This window comes from Pristiophorus japonicus, chromosome 14 (genome assembly GCF_044704955.1).
Source record: "Pristiophorus japonicus isolate sPriJap1 chromosome 14, sPriJap1.hap1, whole genome shotgun sequence".
NCBI lineage: Eukaryota > Metazoa > Chordata > Chondrichthyes > Pristiophoridae > Pristiophorus > Pristiophorus japonicus.
This window is the reverse complement of record NC_091990.1, coordinates 111,764,860-111,782,020: the sequence shown is the minus strand read 5'-3', so window position 1 is coordinate 111,782,020 and position 17,161 is coordinate 111,764,860. Positions and strand designations below refer to the sequence as shown.

Genomic DNA, 17,161 nt, shown 5'->3' with positions numbered 1-17,161 from the left:
AAAAAATTCCAGAAGATTTGTCAAGCATGATTTCCCTTTCACAAATCCATGCTGACTTGGACCTATCATGTCACCTCTTTCCAAATGCACTGCTATGACATCCTTAATAATTGATTCCATCATTTTACCCACTACCGATGTCAGGCTGACCGGTCTATAATTCCCTGTTTTCTCTCTCCCTCCTTTTTTAAAAAGTGGGGTTACATTGGCTACCCTCCACTCCATAGGAACTGATCCAGAGTCAATGGAATGTTGGAAAATGACTGTCAACGCATCCACTATTTCCAAGGCCACCTCCTTAAGTACTCTGGGATGCAGTCCATCAGACCCTGGGGATTTATCGGCCTTCAATCCCATCAATTTCCCCAACACAATACCGGGGGATAACTTCCCTGCTCTTCTTCAAAATAGTGCCAATTGGATCGCCTTCCTCTGTGGGGCCTATCAAAAGGCCCCAATAGGCTCAAGCGAGCTATCAGCTGGCGAGATTTCCATTGGAAAAAAGAAAGACTTGAATTTATGTAGTGCCTTTCACGACCACCGGACGTCTCAAAGCATTTTACAGCCAATGAAGTACTTTTGAAGTGTAGTCACTGTTGTTATGTGGGAAACGCGGCAGTCAATTTGCGTACAGCAAGCTCCCACAAACAGCAATGTGATAATGACCAAATAATCTGTTTTTTGGTTACGTTGATTGAGGGATAAATATTGGTCCAGGATACCGGGGGATAACTTCCCTGCTCTTCTTCAAAATAGTGCCAATTGGATCTTTTACATCCACCCAAGAGAGCAGATGGGGTCTCGGTTTAACGTCTCATCTGAAAGACGACATCTCCGACAGTGCAGCGCCCCCTCAGCACTGCATTGGGAGTGTCAGCCTAGACTTACGTGCTCAACTCCCTCGAGTGGGACTTGAACCCACAAACTTCTGACCCTGAGGTGAGGGTGCTACCCACTGAGCCACAGCTGACATTGGCATGTTTTTGTACCCTCAGGCACACCACCCCTTAAGATGGAGGGTAGGGAAGAGGGAAGGAAGAGAAGTAAGATCTGTCAACACCCTAGAATTTTTCCCTGAGGTGTGAGTTGGGCGGGATCCTGGCAGAACATGTTTCCGCTCTATAGTGTGGCTCGCTTTCCTCCAGTCCAGGGATTTTCTGGGATTTCCCCTTGGCCATGATTGTAATTTAGCAGGACAATGTCCTCTCCATAGCAACGCGTGACTCTGAGCAACAAGCATCATGAGGAGCAATTGCACCAAAATATTACAGGTAAAAAAACACTTGGAGCTCAGTTAGTAATTTCTTCTGAATGTTAGAAATCATTATGGGATGGCCAAACAGAAATGTCATTGGCTACTGTGGCATAGTGGTTATGTTACTGGATCAGTAATTAGTAATTAGTAATCCAGTAACCTTGAACTAGTGATCTGGAGACACGGGTCCAAATCCCACCACGGCAGCTGGGGAATTTAAATTCAGTGTATTTAAAAAATCTGGAATAAAAAGCTAATTGTCAGTAATGTTGACCATGAAACTACCGGATTATTGTATAAACCCACCTGGTTCACTAATGCCCTTTAGGGAAGGAAATCTGCTGTCCTTACCCGGTCTGACCGATATGTGACTCCAGACCCACAACAATGTGGTTGACTCTTAAACTGTCCCTCTGAAATAACACTCAGTTGTCAAGAAGATGGCTCACCACCACCTTCTTGAGAGCGAATAGGGATGGGCAATAAATGCTGCCGGCCTTGCCAGCGATGCCCACATCTCATGAACGAATTAAAAAAAATGTAAGATGATGTCAGCCACACTCCCCTGGTCTCGGCAGCTCATGGACGCCACTTAGTGGCAACAGATTGCAAGTGATGTATTTTTTGTTGACAGAGGCCAGAACAGGAGAGTTAGACCCCAGCGTTGATCATTGTAAACTCGGTCGGAAGGAGTCTGTCTCGCTGTTACAGGAGTGCAGGAAAATCTCCAGAACACGGTCTCCAGTTTGAAGGAACTCCCTCCTGAAGTCCAATACTACCACAGCGGAGGCATTGAAGCGTTTTGTACAATTTCACGTCAGGTTCACTCAGAGAATTGGAAAGGGTTAATCAGAATGGTGCTGCATAATCACAATTGGAACATCTTTTTAAAGATGTCCTTGAATTGCATTTGCTGGAGTTGAACGCTGAGCATGTTTTAAATGTTAGTACCAAATATATCTTTTAGTCTTGCTGTGTTATCATGCCTGTCTAAATTCGGCCTTATTTTTATTCATGGTTCTTAATCATCTCTCCACAGGGCGAGCAATGTAACATTCAGCCTGATAATGTAGATGATATTGTGGCAGATCTAAACCACGAAGAGAAGGATGAAGGTAATTGTGTTTTAATTCATGAATTCAGTGTTCAGACTAGTGGTGAACGGTTGTTTTTCGGACTGGAGGAAGGTATACACTGGTGTTCCCCAGGGGTCAGTACTGGGCCCACTGCTTTTCTTGATATATATTAATTACTTGGACTTGGGTGTGCAGGGCACAATTTCAAAATATGCAGATGACACAAGACTTGGAAGTAAAGTGAACAGTGAGGAGGATAGTGATAGGCAGGCTGGGCGGACACATGGTAGATGAAATTTTATGCAGAAACGTGCAAAGTTTTGGTAGGAAGGATGAGGAGAGACAATATAAACTAAAAGGTACAATTCTAAAGGGGGTGCCATGAACAGAGAGACCTGTGGGTATATGTGCACAAATCATTGAAGGTGGCAGGGCAGGTTGAGAAATCGGTTGAAAAAGCTTACAGGATCCTGGGCTTCATAAATAGAGGCACATAGGGGTGGAAATTCGATTGAAGGCTACTTAGGGCGTTAATGGCAGCAGGATGGTGAATTTTGCACCAGGAAATGGTTTGCGTTTGCAGCCACAAAATTCATCAGCTGGGCCCTGAGTGTGGAGCGGCGCACTAAGGGAGACGTTCCACACCTCTCTTAGGGTGCTAGGCCCGGCTGAGCAACTGAAAATCCCGAGCTAAAGAGCCAGCCTCGGAGCGCCCTGAGAGGCTGGAGAAAACAAAATTGCCAAAAGACACCACTCAAAACATTCCCAATACCTTCCTCATCCCACAGAAAGATAAATTGCAGAAATAAAAAATAAAACAATCACATTCACCTCATTTATTCTTTCCTTCCCTCACCGTCACTGGAATAGCTCCGCCCGCTTTCCCAGGCAGTCCCACTAGTGGGCGCTGCAGGGTCACAACACAAGAACACAAGAAATAGGAGCAGGAGTCGGCTATTTGGCCCCTCGAGCCTGCTCCGCCATTCAATAAGATCATGGCTGATCTGATCATGGACTGCCCGCTCCCTATAACCCTTGACTCCTTTATCGCTCAAAAATCTGTCTATCTCCTGCTTAAATATATTCAAAGACCTCCACAGCTCTCTGGGGCAGAGAATTCCACAGATTTACAACCCACTGAGAGAAGCAATTTCTCCTCATCTCAGTTTTAAATGGGCGGCCCCTTATTCTGAGACTATGCCCCCTAATTCTAGACTCCCCAGCCAGGGGAAACAACCTCTCAACATTGACTCCGGACCCCATGAATTCTCATGGCTTCAGGTCAAGCATGGGCAAGGAAACCTCCTGCTGATTACCACCTACCGCCCTCCCTCAGCTGATGAATCAGTATTCCTCCATGTTAAGCCCCACTTGGAAGAAGCACTGAGGGTAGCAATGGCACAGAATGTACTCTGGGTGGGGGACTTCAATGTTCATCACCAAGAGTGGCTCGGTAGCACCACTACTGACCAAGTTGGCCGAGTCCTGAAGGACATAGCTGCCAGACTGGGGCTGCAGCAGGTAGCGAGGGAAAAACCTACTTGACCTTGTCCTCACCAATCTACCTGTCGCAGATGCATCTGTCCATGACAGCATCGATATGAGAGATCACGATACAGTCATTGCAGAGAACATTTTGCAGGGCTATGGGTTGGGGGGGGGAGGAGGGGGGAGGGCGGGGGGAGGGGCTGGAGAGGGACTAATTGGATAGCTCTATCAAGCAGCTAGCGTGGGCACGATGGACCGAATGGCTTCCTTCTGTGCTGTAAGATTCTATGACTTCCGCACTTGCATTCATAATATATTCTAACAGTAAGTGATTCATCAAACCTTTTCCTTAAACATCAGGGGGCAATCAAGAGAGTTGTTTTCAAATCCCTCCATGGCTTTACCCCCCCGCCATCTCTGTAACGTCCTCCAGCCCCAAAACCCTTCGAGATCTCTGCACTCCTCCAGTTCTGTCCTCTTGCGCATCACCAATTTTAATCATTGGCTAAAATGCCTTCAGCTGCCTAGGCCTTAAGCTTTGGAATTCCCTCCCTAAACTTCTCCGCCTCGCTACATTGCTTTCCACTTTTAACACACTCCTTAAAACCTACCTCTGTGACCAAGCCTTTAGTCACCTACCCTAATATCTCCTTCTGTGGCTCGGTGTCAAATGTTGTTTGGGACGTTTACAATGTTAAAGATGCTATAGAAATGCAAGTTGCTGTTGTACAATGACTGACCTGATTGAGCCACCTATTTTCCACTTGCTGGATTTTTGGCACCCTCACATGTTAGCACACGATTTTTTTGTGTATGTTTGAGGCAGAAAAAAAATATCTGGACTTGCGCCCCAAAGGAATATTTGAATTTGGCGCAGTGCTCTCTGAAATTTGTTTGAGGGGCGGAGCTTCAAGTCTGTGCTAAAAACTCTCTGGGCATGCGCGAAAAGCTGAAATTGCCCAGGGAAGCAAGTTGAAGCCCGCTCCCCGGAAGGATTGCTATCTCTCCGCTGCTGAACGGACCACAAAGGACCTCTCCCCCCGCTGGATCCGCTGCCACCGCTTCCCCGCCCCCCCCCAACCACACCACCCTCCCCCCACCCGGCTAGACCCGCTGCAATCCCGGGCTGAATGGCCCTCCTGCTCCCAGACTTCAACTCGCAAGGGGAAAGGGACAGAGCAGTGAGGGTTGGCATTCGGCCTGGGATTGCAGCGGGTCCAGTGCGGGGAGCAGTCCTTTCGACCCGGAAATTTTCTTCCTTTGCTCCAAAGAGAGTTCCCTGTGAAAAGAAGTGTATTTTATTTTGTATACTTGATGCCTCGCTCCTGTCCTCTGGTGCACTGTGCCTATTCGTTAACATCACAGCTGGGTTTTTTTGCGATGCTTTTGGCCAGTGTGCATCACGCTGAAAATAATGGTGGACAGCCAAAATCGATTAAGTGCACTCAAACGGTGCCCAGCGGGTCAGCGGCACAAAATGATATCTTGAAAACTTCGATCAGATCACCCCTTAACATTTTAAATTCTAGGAAATACAACCCTAATTTGTGTAATATCTCCTCGGAATTTAGTCCTTGGAGTCCGGGTAACATTCTGGTAAACCGACGCTGCACACCCTCCAAGGCCAATATATCCTTCCTAAGGTATGCTGACCAGAACTGCTCACAGTGCTCCATAAGAACATAAGAAATAGGAGCAGGAGTAGACCATTTGGCCCCTCGAGCTGCTCCCCCATTTAATAAGATCAAGGCTGATTTGATCATGGACTCAGCTCCAATTCCCGGCCCGTTCCACATAACCATTAATTCCCTTATTGCTCAAAAATCTGTCTATCTCCGCCTTAAATATATTCAATGACCCAGCCTCCACAGCTCTCTGGGGCAGAGAATTCTGCAGATTTACAACTCTCTGAGAGAAGAAATTCCTCCGCATCTCAGTTTTAAATGGGCGGCCCCTTTTTCTGACACTATGCCCCCTAGTGTTAGTTTCCCCATGAGTGGAAATATCCACATTACACCCACCGTGTCAAGACCCCTTATTATCTTGTATATTTCGATAAGATCTTCCCTCATCCTTCTGAACTCCAATCAGTACAGGCCCAACCTACTCAACCTATTTTCATAAATCAACCCCCTCATCTCTGGAATCAACCTAGTGAACCTTCTCTGAACAGCGTCTAATACAAGCATATCCTTCTTTAAATACAGAGACCAGTACTCGAGGTGTGGCCTCACCAATACCCTGTACAGTTGTAGCAGGACTTCTCTGCTTTTATACTCCATCCCCCTTGTAATAAAGGCCAACATTCCATTTGCCTTTGTGATTAATTGCTGTCCCTGCATACAAGCTTTTTGTGTTTCATGCAAAAGGACCCCCAGGTCCCTCTATACTGCAGCACTATGCAATTTTTCTCCATTTAAATAATAATTTGCTTTTCGATTTTTTTTCTGCCAAAGTGGGTAACCTCACATTTTCCCTTTTTATACTCCATCTGCCAAATTTTTTCCCACTCACTTATCCTGTTTATATTCCTTTGCAGATTGTTTGTGTACTCCTCACAATTTGCTTTCCTACCCATCTTTGTATCATCAGCAAACTTGACTACATTACACTCGGTCCCTTCATCCAAGTCATTAATATAGATTGTAAATATTTGAGGCCCCAGCAGCAATCCCTGCAGCACCCCATAGTTATTGTTTGCTAACCGGAAAATGACCCATTTATCCCGACTCTCTGGTTTCTGTTGGTTAGCCAATCCTCTATCCATACTAATATATTACTCCCAACCCCGTGAACTTTTATCTTGTGCAGTAACCTTTTATGCGGCACCTTATCGAATGCCTTCTGGAAATCTAAATACACCACATCCACTGGTTCCCCCTTATCCACCCTGTTCATTACATCCTCAAAGAATTTGTCAAGTATTACATGAGAACTTAAGAATTAGGAGCAGGTATAGGCCATTTGATTTCTTCGAGCCTGCTCCACCATTCAATAAGATCATGGCTGATCTATCTCAACTCCACCTTCCCGCACTATCCTCATATCTCTTAGTATCCATAAATCTATCGATCTCTGTCTTGAATATATTCAATGACTGAGCATCCACAGCCCTCTTGGGTAGAGAATTCCAAAGATGCACAACCCTTTGAGCTAATAAATTTCTCCTCATCTCAGTCCTAAATGGCCGACCCCTTATCATGTCACCCCTGGTTCTACACCCTTAAATATATTCAATGACCCAGCCTCTATAGCTTTCTGGGGCAGAGAATTCCAAAGATTCATGACCCTCTGAAAGAATAAATTCTTCCTTATCTCCTCATCTCTTAAATGGTTGACCCCTTTTTCTGAAACTATGCCCCCTAGTTCTAAATTCCCCCACAAGGCGAAACATCCTCTTTGCATCTAACCTCTCAAGCCCCTCAGAATCTTACATGTTTCAGTGAGATCATCTCTCATTCTTCTAAACTCCAGAGAGTATAGGCCCAATCTCACAATCTCTCCTCATAGGACAACCCTCACATCCCAGGAATAAATCTAGTGAACCTTCATTGCACCGCCTCTAAGGCATGTGTGTCCTTTCTCAGATAAGGAGACTAAAACTGTGGACATTGGAATTTATAGAAATAAGGCGATCAGAATGTATAACTTTAAAACAGGGACTAGATTATCTCTGTGTGCAATGGTCCAATTTAAGCATGGCCCTCCATCTCCACTTGATCTGAAGACTCTTTTGGTCTTGACTCTTTTGTGCAACCCCTTGTAAGATCGACTAACAATAACATAATTATATCCAGGGGACTTGTCCACCTTTAGTCCCATTATTTTACCGAGTAGTACTTCTTTATTGATAGTGATTGTTTTTAGTTCCACCCTCCCTATAGCCCCTTGATTATACACTATTGGGATGTTTTTAGTGTTTTCTACACCATTGACGCCGCTCCGGGGTGAAAAACGGGGCGCAAATGATCGGAAAATCCGCCCCAGAGAGTGCGGAGGAGAACTGAAAAAGAATATAAGAAGGGGCCAAGAGAATCCATGAGAAAAGATCAGCAAGCTATGGAGAAAGAGCAGGGGGAATGGGACTAATTGGATCGCTCTTTCTGAGAGCCGCGCAGGCATGATGGACCGAAAGGTCTCCTTTTGTGCTGTATGATTCTACGCTATCCAATCAAAGGTCAGAATCAAAAGAGTTGACTGGATGCATTGGCAGTCATTTTAACTTTCTAAGATGGCGCAGAATGGGTGAAATTATATAGGCAAATGATTATGTACCCGCCAAACTTTACATTCCATTGAATTAAACAGAAAGAAAAATGGGTCGGGGCATGGCGCTGGGGGCATGGGGGTGTGTATAATTCCTGCCCAATCCTACATCCCCCATTTTATACCCTGGCCATGAGATACAATTAACCCCATTGAATCTAAGGGCAAGATTTATCAACTAAAGAAGGATTATACTTGCCATAGAGGGAGTGCAACGAAGGTTCACCAGACTGATTCATGGGATGAGAGGGTTTGACATATGAGGAGAGATTGAGGACACGAGGCCTATATTCTCAAGAATTCAGAAGAATGAGATGATCTCATTGAAATGTTTAAAATTCTTAGAGAGCTTGACACGACAGATGCTGGGAGGATGTTTCCTCTGGCTGGGGTGTCCAGAACCAGGGATCACAGTCTCAGAATAAGGAGTTGGCCACATAGGACTGAAAGAAGGAGAAATTTCTTCACTCTGACGGTGGTGAATCTTTGGAATTCTCTATCTCAGTAGGCTGTAGATACCCTTTTGATGAGTATATTCAAGACTGAGATTGATAGATTTTTGAATATTAAGGGAATGAAGAGATATGGGGACAGAGTGGGAAGGTGGAGTTGAGGTAGAAGTTCAGCCATAATCTTATTGAATGGCGGAGCAGTTTAGAGGGGCTAAATGGCCGACTCCTGCTCCTATTTCTTGTTATTTAAAGTTAAACTAGCACATGATTGGGAGTGCAAGGTACGAGCCAAGATATTTGAGTAATTGTCAATGTTTAACCCTTTGTCTGCAGATGATACTCCAGAGACCTGTATCTACTCCAACTGGTCTCAATGGTCAGCCTGCAGCTCCTCCACCTGTGAGAAAGGGAAACGGATGAGGCAACGGATGCTTAAAGCACAGCTGGATCTAAGCGTGCCTTGCCCACATACTCAAGATTTTGAGCCTTGTATGGGGCCAGGTTGCCGTGACGATGGTAAGTAAGCACTGTGAACATTGCAAATGAACAGATAGAGAGAATGTGGAGGGTGTATTGTATGCACCTGTGAGTATGCTCACAGGTTTGTAGATTTGTTGAACGTTCGCACCAGAATGTCCCTGGAGATGGAGCACGCAGTGTCCACCGGTACACTCGCAGCCTTCCGTGAGAGGTGGGCGCCGGAGGGTCTGGAGTGCATCATCGCCCCCAGCAACCAAATTTTAATTTGATTCATTTAATGTCTAAAGTTTAATTGTTAATTTGTCGGTTCTAGTGTCCCTTTTAAGGGGGGCACTTGATTTATAGTTTTACTTAAAATAGTGTAGAGTTGTTGAGTGGCTTAGCCAGTCACGTGATGTTTACAAAACTCATTAAAATCTCACAGTTAGGTTCGGAGGACCCACAATGAGGCAGGTGGTTGTGAGCCTGGAGGATGTACTGGTAATGTGTAGTGTAATTGTTAAACCGTTGCTAATAGACCAACTACAGAACTCCCTTATCCGGAACCACCCCTTGTCCAGAACCATTTCTGGCCACTGGGTGGTGCATACGCAGAACTTCAACATGAACAAATTGAAGTCTTCTTTGCTGCCGACTCCCGCAGTCGCTGGCCTGACCCCGCGATCCAATGCCCCCACCCCCATGATCTCTCTGCCGCACTCCCAGCCTCAAGCCAACCAGCCCCGATATCCACTTGCTCAGTACCTGTAACATCCAATTTAACATGACCACCCCTCAACCGGAAAAATCCCTTATCCAGAATAGGCCAGGTCCTGAGGGTTCCGGATAAGGAAGGTTCAACCGGTAGTTCTTAATAGCAACGTGTTGCTATGAATTCTTAAGCAAAGGGCCCATGAATCAAATAGACTCCAAGGGGGTGAATGAAAGGGACTGTTTAAGATGGTGGTGTGACGAGGAACTGAGGCTTGTCTGTGTACATTGAGGGACTTCACTTTCCTTTCACCTCTGGGACTACAGTTTAATTCCAGCTCAAACTAATGCAATGAGATGTCTGCTCTTTGGCTATTGTTAGGAGTGGATTTGGACAGAACCTGTGCAGTCTCAACCCCGTTACTGGAGAAGGTGAATCTGCAATGGAAAACTGCATGCTATTGGGCAGTGTATTGGCAAACTCGGGCAAAATGGAAAACTCACCCACTGATAAAAGACTTGCCTTTATATAGCCCCTTCCACGACCTCAGTGCGTCGTAAGGCACTTTACAGCCAAAGAAGTATTTGTGAGGTGTCGACACTGTTGTAATATAAGGAAACCTGACAGCAAATTTTGCACACAGCAAGCTCCCACAAACACCAATGACATAATGACCCAGATAATCTGTTTTTAGTGATGTTGTATGAGGGATAATCATCGGCCCAGGACACTGGGGATAACTCCCCTGCTCTTCTTCAAAATAGTGCCGTGGGATCTTTCACGTCCACCTGTAATAGCAGACAGGACCTCGATTTCATGTCTCATCCGAAAGACGGCACCACCAACAATGCAGCACTCCCTCAACACTGCACTGGAGTATCAGCCTGGACTTTTGTGCTCAAATCCCTGGAGTGAGATTTGAACCCACAATCTTCTCACTCAAAGGCAAGAGTGCTACCCACTGAGCAATGATAATGTGTTGCTTTTAAAATTAACATTTAGAACGTGTTGAAGCAGCAGCTGTTGATTATCCAAGGGGAAACGTTACTTGCCTAACGTTACTTGAAAATTACTTTCCTATTTCCAAGTTTAATTGACCTGCATGGATGGTGTGAACTGTTGGTTCGCTCAGCCTGAGAACCAAAGTGATGGCAGGTAATGAATTGTATGGTAACAGCCTCCTGGCTGTAGTGCTGTAGACTTGTGCTCCAGAACTAGCCGCGCCTCTAGCCAAGCTGTTCCAGTACAGCTACAACACTGGCAGCTACCTAACAATGTGGAAAACTGCTCAGGTATGTCCTGTCCACAAAAAGCAGGACAAATTCAATCCGTCCAATTATCACCCCATCAGCCTACTCTCAATCATTGACATCATCATCGACAGTCTCTTGAAATCGAGGAAGACTTGCTTCCACTCCAAAAGTGAGTTCTCAGGTGATTGAATAGTCCAATTTGGGAATTACAGTCTCTGTCGCAGGTGGGACAGACAGTTGTTGAAGGAAAGGGTGGGTGGAGAGTCTGGTTTGCCGCACGCTCCTTCCGCTGCCTGCGCTTGTTTTCTGCATGGTCTCGGTGACGAGACTCGAGGTTCTCAGCGCCCTCCCGGATGCTCTTCCTCCACTTAGGGCGGTCTTTGGCCAGGGACTCCCAGTTGTCGGTGGGGATGTTGCACTTTATCAAGGAGGCTTTGAGGGTGTTCTATCGGCCCAATTACCGCTCCATCAACCTACTCTCAATCATTAGCAAAATGATGGAAGGTGTCGTTGACAGTGCTATCAAGCAGCACTTACTTTCCAATAACCTGCTCACCGATGCTCACTTTGGGTTCCGTCAGGATCACTCAGCTCTAGACCTCATTACAGCCTTGGTCCAAACATGGACAAAAGAGATGAATTCCAGAGGTGAGGTGAGAGTGACTGCCCTAGAAATCAAGGCAGCATTTGACCGAATGTGACATCAAGGAACCCTAGTAAAACTGAAGTCAGAGGGAAAACTCTCCAACGGGCATGCGCAGGGTTGCCGGCACCACGTTGGCTCATTTAAATTGGACCCGCCCCCCACTACTTACAGAATCGTCGTGAGTGTATGGCTCCGCCCCCCGCTGTGAAGAGCGCGCCGCGCCAAGCTGAGATCGAGCTCCGAGGAGCCGGAGAATATCAACGTTTTTTTCTAGCGCACTTTTAGGCACGAAGAACAGGCATCCAGCTCGGAGGTGCGGCATTTTCGGCGCGGGCCGAAATTTGGGGCCACAGTCTCTGTCATAGGTGGGACAGACAGTGGTTGAAGGGAAGGGTGGGCGGGGTGTCTGGTTTGCCGCACGTTCCTTCCGCTGCCTGCGCTTGTCCTCCGCATGCTCTCAGCAATAAGACTCGAGGTGCTCTTCCTCCACTTAGGGCGGTTGGGCCCAAGTTTCGAGCCGCGCCTAGAACGGCGCAGTCCCGACCTGGACGCCCGTTTTTCACGCCACAAAGTGCGCCTAAAAAAAACTTCCAGATTCTCAGGCTCCCTGCAGGTCGTTTGCAGCTCGGCGCGGAGCAGCAAGAGCAGTAGGGGGCGGAGCCAGGTCCCTGCGCTGAAAACAGTGCCGGGACCTCTGCACATGCGCGCTACAGTGGGCGTGCATGTGCAGTAGCCCCAGGCGCCCAAAACTGTGTGGGAGGGGCCGAAGCACACAGCCCCTAGCCCTGGCCCAATGGCCTCACTGGGGCTGCGTGAATAAGGCTCCTCCCACGGCCAGCTCCTGCTTCCTTCTGACCCGACTCGACTCCCGCTTCCCGCCTCCGGACCGGACCCGACACCGACCCCGACTCCCGCTTCCCCCCCCCCCCTCCGCCCCTGGACCGGCCAGACCCGACCCCGACCCGACTCCCGCTTCCACCCCCCCGCCCCTGGACCGGACCCCAACCCCGACCCGACTCCCGCTTCCCCCCCCCCCACCCCCCGTCCCTGGACCGGCCCGACCCGACTCCCGCTTCCGCCCCCCCGCCCCTGGACCGGACCCGACCCCGACCCGACTCCCGCTTCCACCCCCCCGCCCCTGGACCGGACCCCAACCCCGACCCGACTCCCGCTTCCCCCCCCCCCACCCCCCATCCCTGGACCGGCCCGACCCGACTCCCGCTTCCGCCCCCCCGCCCCTGGACCGGACCCGACCCCGACCCGACTCCCGCTTCCCCCCCCCCCCGGACCGGACCCCGACCCGACTCCCGCTTCCCCCCCCCCCCGGACCGGACCCCGACCCGACTCCCGCTTCCCCCCCCTCCCCCTCCCTCCCCCTTCCCCTCCCCATCCCTCCCCCTTCTCCTCCCCATCCCTCCCCCATCTCCTCCCTTCTCCCCCATCCCTCCCCCTTCCCTCCCTCTGCCCCTCTACCCCCCTCCTCCCCCTCCCCTCGCTGTCAGAAACACAGACACTGACAGACAGAGAATGAGAGACACACACAGACAGACAGACAGAGAGATAGAGACACTGACAGAGACACACTGGTGGGGGGGACATCCCAGCACGCTGTTGGAGGGCTTCCGGTGCTGCAGTCGCTACGTAGAAAATGTTTTATTTATTGATTTTTAAAAAATTATTTCTTATTAATTTTTTTTGATTGATTTATTGGTTGATTTATTGATGTATTTATCATTTATTATTGATGATGGCTCTTTATTTGTAAAACTGAAGTGTTTAATGTTTGTAAACTTCCCTTTAAACCCCCCCCGCCCATTCCCTACGCCTGATTTGTAACCTACGCCTGATTTTCTAAAGTGTAGACAAGGTTTTTTCGAGCATACAAAAATCTTCACTTACTCCATTCTAAGTTAGTTTGGAGTAAGTTTTCACTGCCGAAACTTTGAAAATAGGCGTAAGTGGCCGGACATGCCCCCTTTTGAAAAAAAATTCTGTTCCAAAGTGAAACTGTTCTAACTGACTAGAACTGGAGCAAACTAAATGCCGAGAATTTGAATTTCTAAGATACTCCGTTCTGCACCAGTTGCTCCAAAAAATCAGGAGCAACTGAGGCCGAAACTTGGGCCCTGTAATTCCCATATTGGACTGTACAGTTACCTGAGAACTCATTTTTGGAGTGGAAGCAAGTCTTCCTCAATTTCGAGGGACTGCCTATGATGATGATGATGTAATCCAGAGGCCTGGACTAATGATCCAGAGACGTGAGTTCAAATCCCACCACGACAGCTGGGGAGTTTAAATTGAATTAAATAAATCTAGAATAAAAAGGTTTTTAATATAAAAATTTGTGATAATATTACATTTTTCTATGTTTTAAAAGTCTTACACTGGTAAAAGTAGGCTATATTCCTGATTTTAGCAGGTGTAAGAGTTTGAAGGACATTTGCTGGGCAGAAGTTGGGTAAATAGCCCAAATTTCTGCGTGGGAAGCTCCTTCTCCTGGGGATGCGTTCGATCTGTCAAAAGACAAAAGGCGGTTCTCGGCGCCGAGAACCAGCATTTGCAAGGCCTCTTCGGGTGTGTGCGCACATGATACGCACCCAGAGAGCCCACAATTTTCGGGTCATTAAAATTGATGGTCAGCAATTAGGGGAGTGGGATTAGACGAGGTGGCTCTTGTAGAGAAGTCCACCAGCACAGAATTGATGGATTGAATGACCGGATTCTGTGCAAGAACATTCTACAATCCTGGTAGGACTGACACATTTTGCACATTCTAATCAAGCAATGATTTTTACCAATATTTTTATTACCAAATTCGTTGGCCCAACAGTGCAGCAAATTTTCCGAAAAACATCAAGGATTAGACTATCGAATTCTCTTTAATTATTTCAAACAATTTGATTCAACCCCCTCCAGCCCTACAACCCTCCGAGATCTCTGCACTCCTCCAATTCTGGCCTGTTGCGCATCCCCGATTTTAATCGCTCCTCCATCGGTGCCCATGCCTTCAGCTGTTCAGGCCCCAAGCTCAGGAATTCCCTTCGTAAACCTCTCTCCACCTCTCTAGCTCTCTATCCTTCCTTTAAGATGCTCCTTAAAACCTATCTCTTCTGTCCTCATATCTCTTTATGTGGCTCGGGGTCGAATTTTCTTTAATAATACTCCTGTGAAGCGCCTTGGGATGTTTTACTACACTAAAGGCCCTATATAGATACAAGTTGATGTTATTGATTTCAATATAGCAAATTATTTACTGCATACTGCCCCCTTATTGCAATCAGATATAAGTATGTGCCTTTGTTTCGGATATTACTCGCTTCTTTCAGTTTATCAATACATGGATAAACATGATTTCAGAATTCACTTGCTCATCATTATACTTCCTTGAAGTTAAAATGCTAATTATATCACTTGTGTCTTGTTTTAAAATCAACTGGCTCATTCTGCTTTGCGGAAAGCAAATCGCATCTGATAAACTTAATAGACAATTTGTTGTTGTTGAAGGAGTGACCAATTGGATAGTTGAAGGAAATGCAGGAGATGCAGTGCATAAGGATATTCCAGAAGGCATATGCTAAGGTGTCTTATAACAGGCTTGTTAATGAAATTCAGGGTCGTACGGAGGTATGTGACGGCAGGGTGTTGGCAAATAGTTCCAGATGATGGAGGGTGGGACGGGGGTGCACGGTAACAAAAGGTGGTCATCGATGGTAGAGTGTAAAAAGAAAGAAAGACTTGAAGTTATATATCGCCCTTCATGCCCACCAGACATCTCAAAGCGCTTCACAGCCAATGAGGTAGTCTTGTAGTGTAGTCACTGTTGTAATGTTGCAATGAAGGAGAAGTACTTAAGAACATAAGAATTAGGAGCAGGAGTCGGCAATTCAGTCCCTCGAGCCTGCTCCGCCATTCAATGAGATCACGGCATCTTCGACCTCAATTCCACTTTCCTGCACTGTCCCCATATCCTTTGATACCCTTAATATTCAAAACAATATCGATCTCTGACTTGAATATACTCAACCACTGAGCCTCCACAGCCCTCTGGGGTAGAGAATTCCAAAGATTCACCACCCTCTGAGTGAAAACGTTTCTCCTCACCTCAATCCTAAACGGCCGACCGCTTATTCTGAGACTGATCCCTGGTTCTAGATTCTCCAGGAAACATCCTCCCTGCATCTACCCTGTCAAGCCCTGTAAGAATTTTGTATGTTTCAATGAGATCACCTCTCATTCTTCTAAACTTTAGAGAAAATAGGCCCAGTTTACTCAATCTCTCCTCCTAAGCCAATTCCCCCATCCCAGGAATCAGTCTGGTGAACCTTTGTTGCACTCCCTCTTTGGCAAGTATATCCTTCCTTAGGTAAGGAGAACAAAACTGTACACAATACTCCCATAGGCCCATGTTAGAGGACTGTGAGTGCGCACAGGTATACGGGGCTGAAAATCACAGAGTTCGGGAGAGGTGAGGATGAGGAGGGATCTGAAAGTTAAGATAAAGGGTCCTTTTGTGCATGAAATACAAAAAGTGAGTATGCAGGTACAGCAAGTAATCAGGAAGGCAAATTAAATGTTGGCGTTTATTGCAAGGGGGATAGAGTATAAAAGCAGAGAATTCCTGCTACAACTGTACAGGATATTGATGAGGCCACACCTGGAGTACTACGTACAGTTTTGGTCTCCGTATTTAAGGAAGGATATACTTGCATTGGAGGCTGTTCAGAGAAGGTTCATGAGGTTGATTCCGGAGATGAGGGGGTTGACTTATCAGGATAGGTTGAGTAGGTTGGGTCTATACACATTGAAGTTCAGAAGAATGAGAGGTGATCTTATTGAAACTTATAAGATAATGAGGGGGCTCAACAAGGTGGATGCAGAGAGGATATTTTCACTCATATCCTGAAACTAAAACTAGGGGACATTGTCTTAGAATAGGGGCCACCCATTTAAAACTGAGATACTCCTGCTCCTATTTCTTATGTTCTTATGTTCTTATGTAATCTTACCGTCTACTTGCTGGGGCATAGAAGCTAGTGAAGTTTGGTGAGGGCCGAGGTGATGTGATGAGGGCCTTAGAGGCAAGGACATAGGGTGTGGGATTCTGGATTTTGAGCTCTTCAGTTGAATATTATCAACGATGTTTCATTCCAAATTTCTTTAAATTAAATTAGCCTTTTCCATGTGATGTTATTCTCCAATGTCAGCTGTGGCTCAGTGGGTAGCACTCTCACTTCTGAGTCAGAAGATTGTGGGTTTGGGTCCCACTCCAGAGACTTGAGCACAAAAATCCAGATTGACACTCCAGTGCAGTACTAAGGGCATGCTTTACTGTTGGAGGTGCTGTGTTTTGGATGAGACGTTAAACGGAGGCTCCGTCTGCTCTCTCAGATGGACGTAAAAGTTCCCATGGCACTATTTGAGAAAAGAGCAGCAGAATTATCCCCGGTCTCCTGGGGACAATATTTATCCCTCAACAAACGTCACTGAAACAAATTTTCTGGTCATTATCTCATTGCTGTTTTTGGGAGCTTGCTGTGCGCAGATTGGCTGC

At 46.8% G+C, this 17,161-nt stretch overlaps 1 protein-coding gene across 1 annotated transcript in view; it reads left to right on the top strand.

Annotated features, from left to right (window-relative positions):
• Positions 1-17,161, top strand: part of LOC139279635 (spondin-1-like) — a 425,839-nt gene that overhangs the window by 391,143 nt on the left and 17,535 nt on the right. Inside the window, exons 9-10 of the mRNA XM_070898744.1 lie at positions 2,295-2,370; positions 8,871-9,053. Of these exons, the coding sequence (XP_070754845.1) occupies positions 2,295-2,370; positions 8,871-9,053 (259 nt within the window). The remainder of the gene's footprint in view (positions 1-2,294; positions 2,371-8,870; positions 9,054-17,161) is intronic.